At 48.6% G+C, this 16923-nt stretch overlaps 1 protein-coding gene across 2 annotated transcripts; it reads right to left on the reverse strand.

Moving 5' to 3' along the window:
• Window positions 1-1150: 1150 nt before the first annotated feature.
• On the reverse strand, window positions 1151-13417 carry RLBP1 (retinaldehyde binding protein 1). 2 transcript variants are annotated; one of them, XM_082385952.1, is made up of 7 exons: window positions 10343-13417; window positions 9945-10073; window positions 8503-8707; window positions 6750-6928; window positions 4512-4670; window positions 3456-3566; window positions 1151-3130 (listed from the first exon to the last, which is right to left on the reverse strand). In XM_082385952.1, the coding sequence occupies exons 1-7, from the start codon at window positions 10352-10354 to the stop codon at window positions 2972-2974; spliced, it is 954 nt and encodes a 317-aa protein (XP_082242078.1). In that variant the 5' UTR covers window positions 10355-13417; the 3' UTR covers window positions 1151-2971. The 2 variants fall into 2 exon arrangements, with proteins under 2 accessions (XP_082242078.1, XP_082242079.1); XM_082385953.1 differs by lacking the exon at window positions 9945-10073.
• Between the last annotated feature and the right edge of the window lie 3506 nt (window positions 13418-16923).

A 16923-nucleotide genomic window follows, 5' to 3' on the forward strand; every position in this document is an offset into this window, starting at 1 on the left:
CGCTGGTATCCTGTGAGCTTCCAGACCCTGCACTGCTAAGCTTCCTCAACACCAGAGCCACGCCCACCATTGAAAGTGGGATAAAAGGTGGTCCAGTTCACCCTGAAGGTGACTCTTCAGCTCTTTTCCTGGTTAACTTAAGACCTGGGCATCCCTCTTCCAGGAAGACTTTGCCAGGACACCAGGGAGCATTGGCCTCCTACAGCGTCCCTTAGTTAAACTCAAAGCTCTAAGCAGTGACCAGTCTTGCTCAAAGGCTCTCTGAAGCTGATGGCCCATTTCCCTACTGAGACCTCCATCCACACCTTAACAAATGCTTCCATCTGCCAACAGACAGTATTTCCCCAAAGGGCCACATGATGCATCACTGTGACTTGCCAACTTCAGCTATGCTCAAATTACTTTCACATGCAGAATCCCTGCCTCATTCCAGACGTCTCCAGAAAGGAAGGTGTTCTGAGCAGCAAGTGGTTGCCGTGAAGGTCATGCTTTGTTGTCCCCCTTCCCATATTTGCTGGCTTTCAAGAGTATTTTACTGTCCCTCTTCCTCTCTCATTAATGCGGGGGTTGTGGCCACTTGTAGGAATCCAGCACATGTAGGCAGCTCAGATTCTGTGAGACTGAGCACATCAGATTTTAACATTAACATTCATGGTCTTCAGGCACCTGCTCCCAAAGGCGGCACCACCTTCCTGGCAAGGTCTGGCTCGGCCTGCCCCTGGCTAGTCTGTCCCTGGGCATGGAGGGGCAGTACCATGGCACGGCCAGCAGGGGGTGGTGGCAGCCCACGGTCAGAACCGACACGCTGGGTCCCAACCCTATAGCTTTTTCCTCAGAAAGCCCCTGGGCTTTTACTTCAAACCCTCCCTAAGCTAAGGCCCTAGCCCTGCTGACTTTAGGAGGGACACCAGCATCTGTTTGGATTTGAGTAAGACAAAGCTGCCCCAAGAGCCTCTGCCTGCAATTTTTTCCATATCCTGATCTCATTTATAAATTAGAGTTCCCACAAATCAGACGGTGGGACTAGGAGGGCTCCTGGCAATTAGGGGCCAGGGGAAAGATGGGAGTCATCCAAGAGGGATCAGCCACTGTTTTCCTCAAATTTGGGACACAACTCTTTTACAAAACAATTATAAGTGTATCTTGAAAGTTTAAAAAATGCTCATTCCTTTAATTTTTTAAACTCAGCCTCATCCCTGCTCCCACTCCACCAACACCTGTACTGTCGACTCACCAATGCCCTCTATCTTGGCAAACGCAAGTCCCCATTCTCTTGTCACTTGCCCCCTCAGCGGCATGTTTGTGCCCTCACACTTGAAATACCTTCTTAGCTCCAGATGTTCTAGGAGATCTCTCGGGGTGAGGCTGCTGAGCCCCCTTCAACCATAGCACCCCCACTCTTTATAGGCTTAATACTAGAGTTCCATGTAAGGTTTGATTTGGAAAAGCTTCAAGTTTCAGAGGGTTTAAAGAAGGGTTTGGGAGAAATCCTCACTGGTCAGCCACCCACAATAATTTGCTATGATTCCTCCTCCAGCTCTGAAGTAGTATGTATATCATTTATGAACATAGATTGTTGACTGTGAACGTCATAGAGAAGGAAATTACTTGGGTGATGTGCATACACTGCAAACCCTAGAAATGAAAGAAAAGATATAAGAAGTAAATGCATATATATGTACAGTCACATATATAGGTACATGTACATAGCCACACTGGAAAATGAGAAAGAGAATTCAGTGGTTCAGAGAAATTCCTAAAGGAGTGAAAGCAGACTGCATTGGATTGAACCCACAGCCCAGGAAACAGCTGAAGGTCCTGCCCCAAAAGGTGGGTACAGCACCAAGGGTGCTTCATGCCCAGAAGGAGGCAAGAGCAGAGAAGTCTTGGGATGATTATCAGGGTACCTAGTGGAGGCAGCCAGGCCAGTTGACCCTCACCCACCACCATGAGCCAGACAACAGGAACAAGTGTCTGCCTCCACTGGGAAAGTCAGTGTGGGATCTTGGGAAAAGAATCTGTCAGTGCCTATGAGCCCCATGCCCAGAAGAAGCCAGGCCTTCCCCAAGACAGAGCAGCATGCCCAGCACACACTCAAAAGTCACCAGACACTTGAGGAAAGCCAACTGCACAGAAAGGAAGGCATTTATATTTGTCTAAATATGCAGAGCTTGAAAGTATCGGTTCATTTCTATAAGGCGTCTGAGACTGAAGACAAAGAAGAGCTTTCACTGTATAACTTGAGGACTGGGAGAGTGCTCAGAGAAGATACCATCTGTAAATCTAAGTAAAACCATCCGTTGAGGCAAGGGGTCTGGAGGAGAGAGCTTTGGTGGAGAGACCCCACAGACAGAAGGAGGGGGACACAACTGCCACCCTTGAAGGAAGTCCAAGCTCCTGACCATCACTGCATACATCAGAATGCACCTGACTGAGGGGGACCAGACCACCCCAAAATGGAGCTACTTCAAGGCTGCTTCCACCCTGGAATTCCACGTGGAAAACGTTTCACCTGCCTACCAGCCACCAAGATCACTATACTTGCCAGATCATTTTCACTTATATTCCCCCTCTTTTATCTTCTTTTTTATATTTTTAGGGGTGGGAGAGACTTTTAAACCAGCCTCCTTGCCTATTTTCACAGACCCTAAATAGTAAAACTATTACAAAGAAAATCACTGAGAAGCTTGATTAGAGTCTTTGACACTCAACCCCACACAAGTCTCTGTCCTAAAGCTTCAGAGGCAGTAGGAATATAACTGCCCTCACTTCTTCTTGCTCAAGGGAATTCCCCTGCTTTTTTATTGCCCCCCAGCTTGGGAGGAGGGTGACACCTGAGCTCACCCAAGCTTAGGGAGGTTCAGAGGAACCACAGTCACCCCAGGCAGCCCTTTTCGCAGCCTTCTGGGTCCAGGGCAGCTGAGGAGAGGCCCAGGGACACTAACTACAGGTCGGACGGCAGGGGATGTTCTCAGAAGGCTGTGTTCTCATCTTGGGCCCGGGGACCAAAGAGCTGTTCAGCAATGACTTTGCCGTCATACTTGGGCAGTGTGCCCCCAAAGTCGGAGGGCAGGATGTCCTCGTTGAACTCCTGGTAGAAGCTGGAGAGGTCTTCTCCATGGACAAAGACCTGCAGGGAAGCAGAGGAGATAGAGCTGAGCAAGGGGGGTTCCCTTAGGATGAGGGCTGGGGGGAGAAGAGGGACAGGAGGACAAAGGCACACATGCCATCTCTGCCTGGTGATGGCCTTCTCAAAAGTCCTCCTTGTTGTGCTGTCTGTGGGATCCACTTGGTTCGGAACCTTGGTACAGAGTCTGAGGAGGGCTCAGGTAGGGTGCCCTCCTCCTCCACCTTCATCCCTCTTGTCTCCTGAACCCTTTCCTGCTACAACCCCATTCACTCACTCACACACCAGACGATCACCGGGCACCTTCCCTGCATGGCCACGCACTCACCCTCTGGAGCAATTTGCTCTTCAAGAAGGGCTTGACCACGTTGTAGGTTGTGGTGAAGTACCACGGCTGGTGGATGAAGTGGATGGCTTTGAACCGGGCTGGGAAGGAATCCTGCAGGGACAGACAGCATCCCACCACATGGCCCCATGACCTCAGAGGTTCCCACTCACTCTCCCACTGCCTCTCCCCATGACAAGAGGACAGAGTTGTCATCACTCGGTTGCCCCAGAGGGTAGCCCACTGAAGGTTCCATCCCCAGGCCAGCAGCTGGGGAGCCCTGGCTTCACTGCAGCTCCAAACTGAAGGAAGGATGTCCCAGAGGCCACGCAACCCAACCCTCATCCTGCGGATGCACAAAACCTTGTAATTAGGTGGACTAAGGAAATGAAATGGTAGCCTTGCTTGGTTTTTAGGTGACCAAGGCTTTTCAAATCCACTTGCCTGCTGAGCGGACTGCAAACTATTATAGACCAGAGGTACCCTATTGTCATGCCTCATTGTCCTTCATCCCCTCCCATGACTCCCACCTCCCATCTCTCCTTTCCAAGACAGAGCAGATTTAAGATTAGATTAGCTGTAAGAAAGGACTTCTGACACATCAGTATATAGGAATGAGTTGTCAGGATCATTAATGATATCTCTTTCTCAGGATAAATTCACATCCAGAGGGAGGCAGCATGACATATGTGTACAGAGAATGGGATTCTAGGTCGGAAGGTGTAGGTTCAAGTCCCGCCTCTGCCACTTGATAGCTGTGTGACCTTGAGAAGTCACTCAAATCTCTGAGCCTAGGTTTCCAGGTTTGTAAAGCGAAGCAGGGAAGCAGGGAGAGAATGCTTTTAAGGAGTTAATGAATTAATGAATGTGAACACGTGGCAAAATGTTGATCACCACGAAGTGTTTGTGGCTGGGGCTGTGATTGTCATTGCTCTTTTGGGCACTAGGCGGCTGTCTTCTCAGGTCCCTGCCAGCATCATTAAACCGGGAAACCCGGCCCAGCCTCCCAGCCTTCCCACCTGTGAGAGGCTCCTGCAGGACAGGGTTCTGTGGCCTCACCTGGAGCATGTCCACCATCTTCCTGAGATCTGAAGCCCGAAGTCCGGCAGCCTGCTGCATGGTAAAGCCCTTGAAGTTCTCAATGATGCAAAAGCCATTAATTTGAGTTTCCTCATTCTCCAGTAGTTTCTCCAGGATGAAACAGTATGCCTGCAAGATCTTGGGCACAACGTGAACGGGCTGTAAGATCCAACCCACAAAGACAGTTAAGACTCAAGTTCCTAACAGGAGAGCCAACTGGTATACCCCTTCCCAGAGGTAATTTGTCACAGGCTTTGAGCTGGGACAGTCCACCCCTGTGAATGTATGCCAAGAAAATAATCTTCAATGTCATATCCACGGTTAGATGCCAGAGTGTTTATCCTTGTACCCCTATAATAGTGGAACAACCTAAATGTCCAGCAATAAGGGACTGGTGAAATTATGGTATATTCATGCCATGGAGTATTCTAGAGTGGTGATATATAAGACTAATGATACAGAAAGATATCCATTCATGGTATATTATTGTAGAGTACAATCCCATTTTTATAAGAAAAAATGTGTATGTCTGTGTGCATATGCGTTCACATATGTTTCTAGGTTTCTAGAAAATATAGGCTGGAAGGATGTCAGTGGTAGAAATCTCTGGGTGGTAGAATTGAGGATGATTTTAAATTTGTGATTTTTTTGGTATTTTCTAAAATGAGTAGATATCACTTATGTAACAAGAAAAAATATTTGTAAGTCTCTTCCTTACCATACATATGTACGCCTCAGTCCTAAAGCCAGTATCCTATTCAGTAGCAAACACTACAGGCATCCCTAATATGATCAGGAACAAGATAAGCATGTTCACTTTCCCCACCACTATTCAACTCTGTGTTGGAAGTAGTGGCCAGTGCATCCAAGTTGTTTTGTTTTTTTTTTATTAAATCAAGGGTATAAGAACTAGAAGAGGAAAAGAAAAAATGTCCCCCATTTACAGATAATATGATAGTATTCTTAGAAAATCTGAGAGAGTCATTTATCTGAGTAACATAAATAACAGAAGAATTCAGTAAAAATACCAGGATATGAAATTAACATACAAAACCAATGATCTTCATAGATACCAAAAATAACCAAGTAGGAGATATAATGGCAGAGAAAGTCCCACCTATAGCAACAATAAAATAAATACTTACGACAAACTTATTGACAAACATGCATAAGGTTTGAAAACTTTAAAACACTCCTGGAAGCTCAAAATGTAAAAAGGAAGGCATCCCTTTTTTGTGGATAGTACCACTGGCCATGGATGTTGCATTCATAAAGATGCTGATTCTCCCCAAGTTTGTTATTTACATTACTGTTATACCAATAAAAATCTCCTGACATTTCTCCTAGAGCTTAATAAATTAATTCTAAAGTTCATAAGGAAAGGTAAACATGCAAGAATAGCTAGAAAAGCCCTGAAAAGGGGGAGCATTAAGGACAGAACTAATCCCAACAGATATTAAACATTCTATACCATCTCTATAATTAAAACTGTGTGATATTGGAACATGAAAAGACAGACCAATGGCATAGAATAGAAAGTCCAGAAATAGATCCAAGCACATATGAAGATGCAGAATATGACAAAGACGGCATCTCAAGCCCCTGGGGAAAACGATGGACTTTTTTAAGTAAATGGTGTTGTGACTACTAGGCAGCATTTTCTAAAATGAGTTTGTACTTTTCTTTTAAGGCCTGGTGGCACATGCCAAAGTTCTCCCAAGATAAACCCTAGCTCCCCCACTAGGACAGCTCTCTTAAAGGCTTGGCAAGTGAAATCACATATATATACATATATATATATATATGTATATATATGTATATATATATACATATATATATATATGTATATATATATACATATATATATATATATGTATATATATATATGGTCTGTGTCGCTCTCAGCTTTCAGCATTTGGCAGGGCTGATCCCAGCTCGTGGCCCACAGCTGTCACTCCCACTTGGCAGGGATACCAGGGGGCAGCCATGTACTGGCCAGTGGGCCCTGCCTGCAAAGCTGCTGGGTTTTCCAGCTGCCATGGCACATCCTAGGACTTCTCCTCCTGCCGGGAAAGGGCCTGGTGCCATGAGCTACTGGCCATTCCCCCACAAACCTCGCCTCCTGGGGAGCCAGGAATGAGGGTCCAATAGAGGCCAGGTTTGGAGGAGGGAGCCCAGCCCAGGGGATGGGAGGGAGCCAGGCGAATCCCCACCGACCTCATCAAAGGTGATTTCTTCAGAGTCCCAGTTCTCAATATTGAAGAGCATGACCACTCGGCCATACTTGTCCCGACTGGAGAGGACACCAGGGTAGCCAGCCTCGACAGTGCAGCGGACAGCCTCCAGGGACAGGCTGTCGAAGAGCTCTGGGTACTGCAGCCGGAAGTTCACATAGCCTGGCAGAGGGGGAGCAGAAGAGGCCCCTCAGGGAGCCAGCCCATGCTGGGGTGGCACATGGTGGGCCTCCAGAGACCCAGGCTCCTCCACCTACATGCTCTGTGTAAGCCAGCAGGATACTCAACCTTTCTGTGCCCCATATTACCTCTCCAAAAAATAGGACGATAACATTGGCCTATCTCACCAAATTGCTGTGGTAATCAAACAAGATTCCAGGTACAAACGCCGTGAGCACACTGTAAAAACACAAGATGTAATCCTAAATCTAAGGACAATTACTATTTGGTAGTTTTCTCTTTCCCAAGGAAAGAGCCACAGGGTTTCTCAGTTGGGCACAGGGTTAGCTGAGGGGGTGGGGGTGGGGAAATGACCCCCAGATAAAACCCAAAGCAGGACACAGAGGCCCTCTCTGACTCCAGCGGCACTCCCACCACCCACTAACCCCACCCTGACCCATCCTGAACAGGTCCCCGCCTATCTGCGATTGTCTCTTCCACCAAACCCCGGAGGGACCAGCCCCAGAGGAGGTTTGGGGAGGCATTTGCCAAGGGAAGGCCACTGACCTCCTCGCTGCTCGTCCAACACTCCAGGCCCGTTCCCACCACCTAGCCTTCGTCCTTGCTGTACCCTCTGCCCTACTGCTCTTTCCCCAGGCATCTCATTTCCTTCGAGTTTTTCTCTAAAAGTTCTCTTTGCACTGGAGCCTTCCTAGCCTCTTTACCTAAAACTTCGACCCCTCAGTCCTTTATATCCACCTTCTTTATTTTTCTCTGTATATTTTTATTTTATTTGTCTGGTTTATTATTTCCACCATTAGACTATAAGACCCACGAGGGCCGGCAGTTCTTGTCTGCTTTGTTCTCTGCCACATCCTTTGGCCTAAAACAGCGGTTGGCAAAGCACAGCAGAGAATTACCATTTGCGGAAGGAAGGAAGAAGGAGAATCGTCAGGCTGCATAGGGCCTGCTCAGACACCCCTTCCCTCCACCAGCACCAAGGACTTGATTTCCTTAAGACACTGGTCTTCATCCCGTGGGCACAGCCAGGGTGGTTCTGTCCTTGGGACTCACTCCCAGGGCTGGCACCATCTTCAATTCTACTATGCATGAGGTTTGGGTACCTGAGGGGAGTCAAGCTCATACCCACCTTCCCTGCAGTGCTCCAGAGCCAAAACCTAGGCTGGGCGGGTGGGGAAGGGGAGAGCAGGGGTGAGAGAGGAAACTCCCCCAATTTGGGCACCCAATTTGGGTGACTCAGTTCTGCTCATTGAGACTCGGAGAGTGGAGAGGCGGGGCGAGACCTCTAGGAATCTGGTCCTGCCAGACTCATCCATTCATTGTCAGAGCTGAAAGGGATCTTGAAGGCTATTTAGTTCACACACCCGTTTTACAGGTAAGGATAAGGAGGCTCAGAGAGAGTGACTTGCACGGCACAGGGAATGGGAGGGAAGTGAAGGAGTCGGTCTCAGTGCCTGGGTGAGGGTCAACGCCCTCCTCATGACCTTCCCCCCTTCCCCCCTCACTCCCCACCCCCCGCAGCCTTCCCAGGGCCACCCATCCTGCGCAGGCCTCACCTCTGAGCAGCTCGTAGGCTCGGCCCACGTGGAATTTGCGCGCGCGGATGAAGCGCAGGAAGAAGGCGCTGTCCTTTCCCTGCACCCTCTCCGCCACGGCCACGGCCAGCTCCTGCCCCGAGGCTGCCTCCCCCTGCACCAGCTCCTGCAGCTCCCGCACCGCCTCCTCCCGGGTCTCCTCCCTCTCATTCAGCTCGTCCTTGGCCTGGAACAGGGGTGGGGTGCAGGCACGGAGTCAGGTAGGCGCGGGTGCGGGAGGCTCCTCCAGGTGCCAGACCGGCTGAGGGGCAGAGGGCGTGGCAGCTGGGGCCATCGCTGCTCTGCCCACAAGGGCAGCTTCTGCACTGGCAGCACCTCAGACTGCCATTTACATTTGGAGAAAATTAGGTCAAACTTTCATCCTGGGTTTGTTTGAGGAGACAGCCAGAGAGCTAAACGTTTCTAATCACAACAGCCTACTGGAGCCCTGACTGAGCACACTGCTAAGTCCTTTAGATACATTATGTTTTTAAATCTTTGCCACAATCCATCACAGGAAGGTTGTAATCTTATCCCCATTTCTCAGGGTGAGCAGACTGAGGCTCGTAGAGGTCAAGGTATTCTTGACCAAGGTCACCCAGATAAAAAGGGGTGAAGCTGAAACTCTTACTCAGGTTGGACTTTTAATCGCTTCACTCTGCTGCCTCCCAGGCTCATTTCTGATCTTTCCAAAATCAAAGATACCAGGCAGATGGCAGCCTGTCCTCTGCCTCCTATTCCTCCCCTTGGCTGAGCCTGGAGAACTCCTCAGCATGCCAGGGGCAGCTCTTTCCTTGGATGGCATGAGGGGGAAAGGCAGGTCTGGGGGATCTCAGAGCACCTTTCCCTTGAGACGCCCAGGGAGCAGAGATGGAAGCCAGGAGCCCGGGTCCAGCTCAACCCCAAGACAGCTCTGCCACCCTCCACAGAGCACAGTCTGATAAACTCTGAACCGGTCCAACAACCTTCTTTCATAGGTAGAGAAAGCAAGACCCAAAGAGGGAAAGAAGTTTGCTCAAGGTCACACAGCAAGTTGGAAGTCGGTCTGGTATTAGAACTCAGGCCTTTTCCTATCCAGTGAGGGCAGCAGTTGGATCCCTGTTCTCCAAGGCCATTGTAAACCAATGTTCCTCACATCTGAGTCTAGGATGATCCCTGGTCCAGAAGCCCTAGGTCTCGGCATTGGTTTCAGGGAACACTGTTGGTGCCATAGTCTTGGAATAGGCTGGCCTGGACATCTGGTCACCCCAACTGCTGCCATGGCCCTGACCTTCAGAATAGCCCCTAGAAAAAGCCAGTCCTTTAGGTCCAGAATGACCTGAAGAGCTGGTGCTGGACCCTTTCTACAGGAGAGAGGATGCTGTCAACATTCCCCCTTGTTGCCTCTCTACCCTGTCCCTCTGCACACCCCGGGGCCACCTCACCTTCTGCAAGGTGTGGCGGGGCAGCTGGCTGCACTGGCCAAAGACAGGTCCATGGTCTTTGGTTGTAAGCCGCTCCAGTTGGGCACGGAGCTCCTGTTCCTCTTCAGGGACCATGCGGAATGTGCCCGCCTGGGCAGAGAGAAGTCAGGAAAAGACAGGAAGAGACCCCCAGCAACCTGAGCAAGCCAGTCAAATGGGTCTGCTCAGACCCTAAACTAGTGCTTTTGCCCAAGGTCACTGTTGAGCTTCCTCCCTTTGGGTGGGGTCAGGGACCACAGAGAGGTTGTAGGGGTGAACGCCCATAACCCTGAGCAGACCAGATGACAGAGAAACAGGAAGGGAGAAAGGGAAGGAGGGAAGGTGGATGGAGGGGAGCCCCAGGGCACAGGGGTACTCACCCCCTCTGACATGCTGCCTCTGGAAGACTCGGAGTGCTTGGAAAAAGAAGGACCCCGCTTCTTCTGTCCTGGCCTCTCCAGGCAGCCTCCTTCCTAGGAGAGGAAGTCAGGGCTGCAGTGATATGGAGAAACTGTTCTGTTATTGTCTCAGAACAGTGGATGTCAAACTTTTGAGTGCATCAGAATCAGGTGGAGCATTTGTTAGAAATGCAGATGCCTGGGCCCTGCACCTGTGATTCTGACTCAGGAGGTCTGAACTGGGGCCCGGGCATCTATACTTTAAAACAGCACCCCCGGTGGCGCCGAAGGAGGTGGTTCTTGGGCTACACTTTGGGAAACACCCCTTTGAGAAGGAACACACACAAAAATACCTCAAACCTCAGTTCTTAAGATGAGTTGGCCCAGCCAGGGAAAAACTAGGATCGGCCTCCATTCTCAGTTACATGATCACTGCAGGATAAGGCAATCCGTCCTCCCATTTGTGGCCCTCCTTTTCCAGCCCAAAGGGGCACCTCAGAAACTTCCCAGCCTAGTGGATGGCCCCGTTCCAGTGAATTAACTCTCCAGAGGGGTGATGGCTAGTTACATAACCATAACTGGGTGCGTGTTCTGTGCCTTGTGATGCGCTATTTTCAAATCCATTGTCTGGGAGCCAGCATTATTATTCCCATTCTACATAGGAGGAAACAGGCCCAGGAGAATAAGTGACTTGTCCAAGGTCACACAGCCCGCAATAGCCAGGGATCGGGACTTAAGACCAAGCTGTGAACTTTCCATCAGCATCAAGAGGCAGCCTGTTGTGGCAAAAGTTAGACCTGGGTTCAAATTCTCTCTTCCATTTGCAAGCTTTGTGATTTAACCTGTATCTTGGTTGTCCCCTGTAAAAGGGAGATGGAAGTTTATGAGGATTTAATTAAATAATGAACACAGAAGCAGTGCCTGCCCACCAGAACCAATTTCATCCATTGCGCACATGACAACCCACTGAGTATTTTTGGAGACAACTCTTCTATTTCCAGATTTTCCCCTCTCCTACCTAAATGTCCCCAGACCCGTCACCACCCTGCTCCTGCCTCTGACCAGGTTCCCGTTGGTCAGTTCTGTCATCTGTTCACTGTTGATTAGTAGCAGAGGTGGGACTTGAACCTATGTCTGCCTGAGACCAAGACTTGCTTTGACACCTAGAGCCAAGACATCTCCAGGCAAACTCCCTAGGAGAGCTGGTGTCACAGAAAACCCTTTAGGGTCAGAGAGAACCAGATTTGAATCAGGCTTGGTCATTTACCACCCATATGAGCTTAGACAAGTTATTTAACCTTTCTGAGCCTCAGTTTCTTCATCTGCAAATTGGGGATAATAACCACACTTACCAAATAGAGTTGTAATGAAGATCCTATAATTTCTGTAGGGTACCTAGCACAGTGTTTTGCTCTAAAACATAGTTCCCCTTCCCTTTCTTAGCATCATACTGATCATTACCCCAACTTGCACAGAGAGACTTAGAGGGTGCCAGGGAATATCTGAGGATCTCCCATTTCCTGCTTCTCCCACTCCACAGACCCAGCAGGGCAGGGAGGTTCTGGGGGCTGTCATCCACTAACAGGAATAAAATCTAAGTCAGCTTTCTAGCAGGTAGACTTCCAAATATGCAGGCATATATACAAGACAGACTGAAATACGACTGTGCTCTCCCTTGGATTTTGCTGGAACAGAAAGGGAGAGGCTGATAGAACTCCCTGAGCAAGGGGCTCAGACAGGAGAGACAGTGGCTAGACACCCCCAGCCAGCTAGGCAGCTCATCAGGACAAGATCCTAGATCTTAGAAGTGGAGGGTTAAAGTCAGCACAGCAACTCTTTTTAAAATATGCCTAATCTACTAACTCTGATTTTTTACATATTGATTTATGCACTGTATACAAGAAAAAATACCCACCCCTCACTCCGTGTCGAGGCTCTTCCCTGCCATTTAGGGTTGCCAGTTAAAATACAGAATGCCCAATTACATGTGAGTTTCAGATGAGCAAAAGTTTTTTTGAAGTGTTTAAGTATGTGCCATATAAATTTGGGACATACTTATACTAAAAAAGTATTTGTTGTTCATCTGAAATTCACATTTAACTGGGTATCCTATATTTTTATTTGCTAAGTCCGCCATCAGGTTGGTCTGGCTCAACCTGAAAAATGGCTAGCTGGTTTCAGTTTTTGAGCAGCCTGAGATGTGTTCTCCCCACCACTGACTCCTCACCCTAGTCCTGGGCTTCCTGGCCCAGCCAGGTCCCTGCTACTGACTTACCTGCCAAGTCAGCAGCTCCTCCTTGGGACACCTGGTGCCTGTGTCCTCCAGGGCCTGGAGGTTGCCTCCTCTGGGGGCGTGGTCCAGTCAGCAGGCTGGGATTAGTGTGTCACAAGGAACTTCTCACAGCCCACAGTTTTCCGTTAAATCAGGCTCACAGGGAGGCCCAGATTGGGGCAAGTGACGCACCAGGGGGAAGAGGGGATCAGCTTGGGCCTGGCTGGAGCCACCTCAAAGCCCTCCTTTGTGTGCGTCTGCTCCAGAGTTCCTGCTCAGCCATGTGGAAGCCGGGCTGTGGGGATGGGATCTGGGCCAGCCCCATACGCTTCTCTCCGTCCTCTCTCTCATCGCAGGGAGGTCTGAGAAAGCACACCCCTGGGTAAGATATGCTCGAGATGGAGGGAAATTTTAAATGTGATTGCAGATGAAATGGCAGCTGTGGAGAATCCTGGCCTGTCACCCTCTCCCCAAGCCCAGCAGGGCCTGGCGTGGTCAGGCAGTGAGTGAGGCCAGCTGGGAAATGTAGCTGGTTGAGATTGAGTGCGGAAAGGACAAGACAGGCTGACCCACTTTTAGGCTGTGGGGTGCAGTGATAGGAGCCTGCTTGGGCACCAGACTGCCCACTTTTATATCCTAACTCCATCACCTTCTAGCTGTGAGATGTGACTTCACCACTCGGTGACTCAGTTTCCTCCTCTGAGAAGTGGGAATAATTAGAGGAAGTCCTATCTCCCAGCATCTCAGAACGGTACTGTATTTTGTTGTTTGTTGTTGTTTGCTTTTTTTTTTTTTTAAATTTTATTTATTTATTTTTTATTTACGGCTGTGTTGGCTCTTCGTTTCTGTGCAAGGGCTCTCTCCAGTTGTGGCAAGCGGGGGCCACTCTTCATCGCGGTGCGCGGGCCTCTCACTATCGCGGCCTCTCTTGTTGCGGAGCACTGGCTCCAGACGCGCAGGCTCAGTAGTTGTGGCTCACGGGCCTAGTTGCTCCGCGGCATGTGGGATCTTCCCAGACCAGGGCTCGAACCCGTGTCCCCTGCATTGGCAGGCAGATTCTCAACCACTGCGCCACCAGGGAAGCCCTGTTGTTTGCTTTTGTTTTGGGTTTTTTTTTGGCCTCACCGCCTGGCAAATGGGGATCTTCTTTCCCTGACCAGGGATCAAACCTGAGCCCCCTGCAGTGGAAGCAGGGAGTCTTAACCACTGGACCGCCAGGGAAGTCCCAGAATGTGACTGTATTTGGAGATAGGGTCTTCAAGAGGTAATTAAGGTAAAATGAGGTCATCAGGGTGGGCCCTAATCCAATACCACTGGTATCCTTATAAGAAGAGGGAATTTGGACACAGACAGTTACAGAGGGAAGACAATGTGAAGACACAGGAAGAAGGCACCGTCTACAAGCCAAGGAGAGGGGTCTCAGAAGAAACCAGCCCTGCTGACACCTTTACCTTGGACTTCTAGCCTTCAGAATTGTGAGAAAATGAATTTCTGTTGTTTAAGCCACTCAGTCTGTAGTACTTTGTTACAGCAGCTTTAGCAAACTGATGTCAGTGGGTTGTTGGATTTTTTTCCCAGGTATTTCACAGAGTGTGAGGCTCATGCGAGATAATGGAGGTGGCGGTGAGGGCTCAGGCTGCCCACAGGAAGGAACCATGGAGGCCCCAGAAGAGGCTTTGTCAAGCTGGGTGATGGACTCTAGCACAAAGAACACTCCTGTGCACCAAGAACACTTCCGAGTTGATGGCACAGCCCCGACGGAAGTGAGCTACCGTTCCCAGAGATTTTCAGGATGCTGGCAGGCCGCGAGGCCCTGTTTAAGGAGCAGAGCTTTCTATGACACTCCTCTGCTCACAGCTTTTCTCTGCCTCTGCCCTGCCCTTCCCCCCTCCCAAGAGTCACGTTCATGTCCAGTCTCTCTGGCTGGAACAATAGTGCCAGTGTGTGAGCGGAGTTGCTGCCCTCATTGGCCCAGACACCTGTGCTGGCCACATTGGCAGACTCTGTGGGCTCCCTGGCTCTCTCTGCCAGGCTGGAGGTAGGGAGGGAGGGGGCTCGCACTTGCTGTGCCCCCGATTCTGTACAGTGGCAAGAGCCTTACCAGTGTTATCTCATCCAGTCCTTTCAGATGTGAAGTAGAGAGTAAATTCCCCCTTTCCACAGAATAGGGAACTCAGAGTCAGAGAGGTGAGGGGACCTGCCCGAAGCCACACAGCTGGTAAAGAGTCAAGTCCTGGTCTCTCTAAAGCCCTCTCATTATTCAATGCACAAGGCTGCCCCCTTCTCCAGAAGTGAGAGCGACACAGGTGTGACTGCCCAGGGAAGTCACACTTGCCCCCTGGCTGCTGGGGAAGGTGACATCGCCTCATCTTCCTGGGAGCAGCTTCAGGGGGCAAGAGTCTGGTCATTGCCATTCCCTCTTGGCCAGTACTAATACTCCTGGGCCAGGGAGGACCCCAAGGGGTGCCTGGGCCTCAACCCCTCCTTTGAGAGATGGGAAAACCCAAGTCGAGGAATATTCTGCACCTTCCTTAAAATTACACAGTGGTACTGAGTGCCCCGACTAGCATGGGCTGACCCACAGGGCTGGCTCTAAAAAGCTCCAGTTCCTCCGGGAGGCATACTTATTCCATGAAAAAGAGTCTGCCCTGTGGCAGTGGGGGAGTGGGAGGTGTCAGAGATTAAAGTAATGAGGAGTAGAACAATAAAATCAATCTGTATGCTTGTTGAAAGAGTATTTTCTAATTAAGTAGGTTTAACAATATGAGGAAAAACCAGTTGGTGCTTTCAGATGGGAAGTTGGCTTTAGCTCCCCACCACTAAAGAAAAAGATGTAAGTGTTTACTATGGACTGAACGTTTGTGTCTCCCACCAGATTCTTATGTCGAAGCCCTAACCACCAATGTGTTGGTATTAGGAAGTGGGTCTGCTGACAGGTGACTAGATTTAGATAAGGTCATGAGGGTGAGGTCCTCATGATGGAATTAGTGCCATTATTAGAAGAGGAAGAGACACCAGAGCTCTCTCTCTCTCCACATGAACACATGGAGAAAAGCCTCATGAGCACACAATGAGAAATCTGGCCATCTGCAAGCCTGGAAGAGGGTCCTGACCATGCTAGTCACCTGATCTTGTGCTTCCAGCCTCCGGAACTGTGAGAAAATAAGTGTCTCTTGTTTAAACCACCCAGTCTATGGTATATTGTTATGGCAGTGTTTATAGGAAGGAAGCCGTAGAAAGGGAGAGGTTAAAGACTAAGGTCAGAGAGGGGTAAGTGATAGTAAGTAAGGTTCTTGGTGAGAAGATGGAACAGAGAGGGAGTCATTGCTCCTGCAGAAGTACCAGCCTTGGCAGGGTTGGTCAAACACTCTCCCATTGCTACAGAAAGCTAAAGAGAAGAATTTGTGTGGATGACAGTGAGTTTAAAGGTTTGGTGTAAAGTTAAGGTCATCTGCTGTGAGTAAAGGAGGAGATAGGAAAGTTTGAAATAATTCTCATGAAGGAAAAAAAAGGTTAAACTTACTAGGGAAGATTGGCTGTGTTGAAGGCTTGAGATTGGTTACAATGACTTCTTTTTTTCAAATTGAAGTATAGTAGATTTACTATGTTGTATTAGTTTCAGGTGTATAGCACAGGGATTCAGTTATATATATCTATATATTATATATAATATATATATTATATATGTATTCTTTTTCAGATTCTTTTCCCTTATAGGTTATTACAAAATACTGAGTATAGTTCCCTGTGCTATACAGTAGGTCCCTGTTGGTTATCTATTTTATATATAACAGTGTGTATATGTTAATTCCAAACTCCTAATTTATCCCTCCTGCATCTTTCCCCTTTGGTAACCATAAGTTTGTTTTCTATGTCTATGGATCTATTTCTGTTTTGTAAATAAGTTCATTTGTGTCTTTTTTTTTTTTTTTTAGATTCCACATATGAGTGGTATCATATGATATTTGTCTTTCTCTGTCTAGCTTACTTCACTTAGTATAATAATCTCTAGGTCCATCTACGTTACTGCAAATGACATTATTTCATTCTTTTTTTTTAATGGCTGGGTAATATTCCACTGTATATATATATATACCATATCTTCTTTATCCATTCATCTGTTGATGGACATTTAGGTTGCTTCCATGTCTTGGCTATTGTAAATAGTGCTGCAGTGAACATTGGGGTGCATGTATCTTTTTTTTTTTTAACATCTTTATTGGAGTACAGCTGCTTTACAATGCTGTGTTAGTTTCTGCTGTATAACAAAGTGAATCAGCTATACATATAC

This window comes from Balaenoptera borealis, assembly GCF_965194805.1.
Source record: "Balaenoptera borealis genome assembly, chromosome: 3".
NCBI lineage: Eukaryota > Metazoa > Chordata > Mammalia > Artiodactyla > Balaenopteridae > Balaenoptera > Balaenoptera borealis.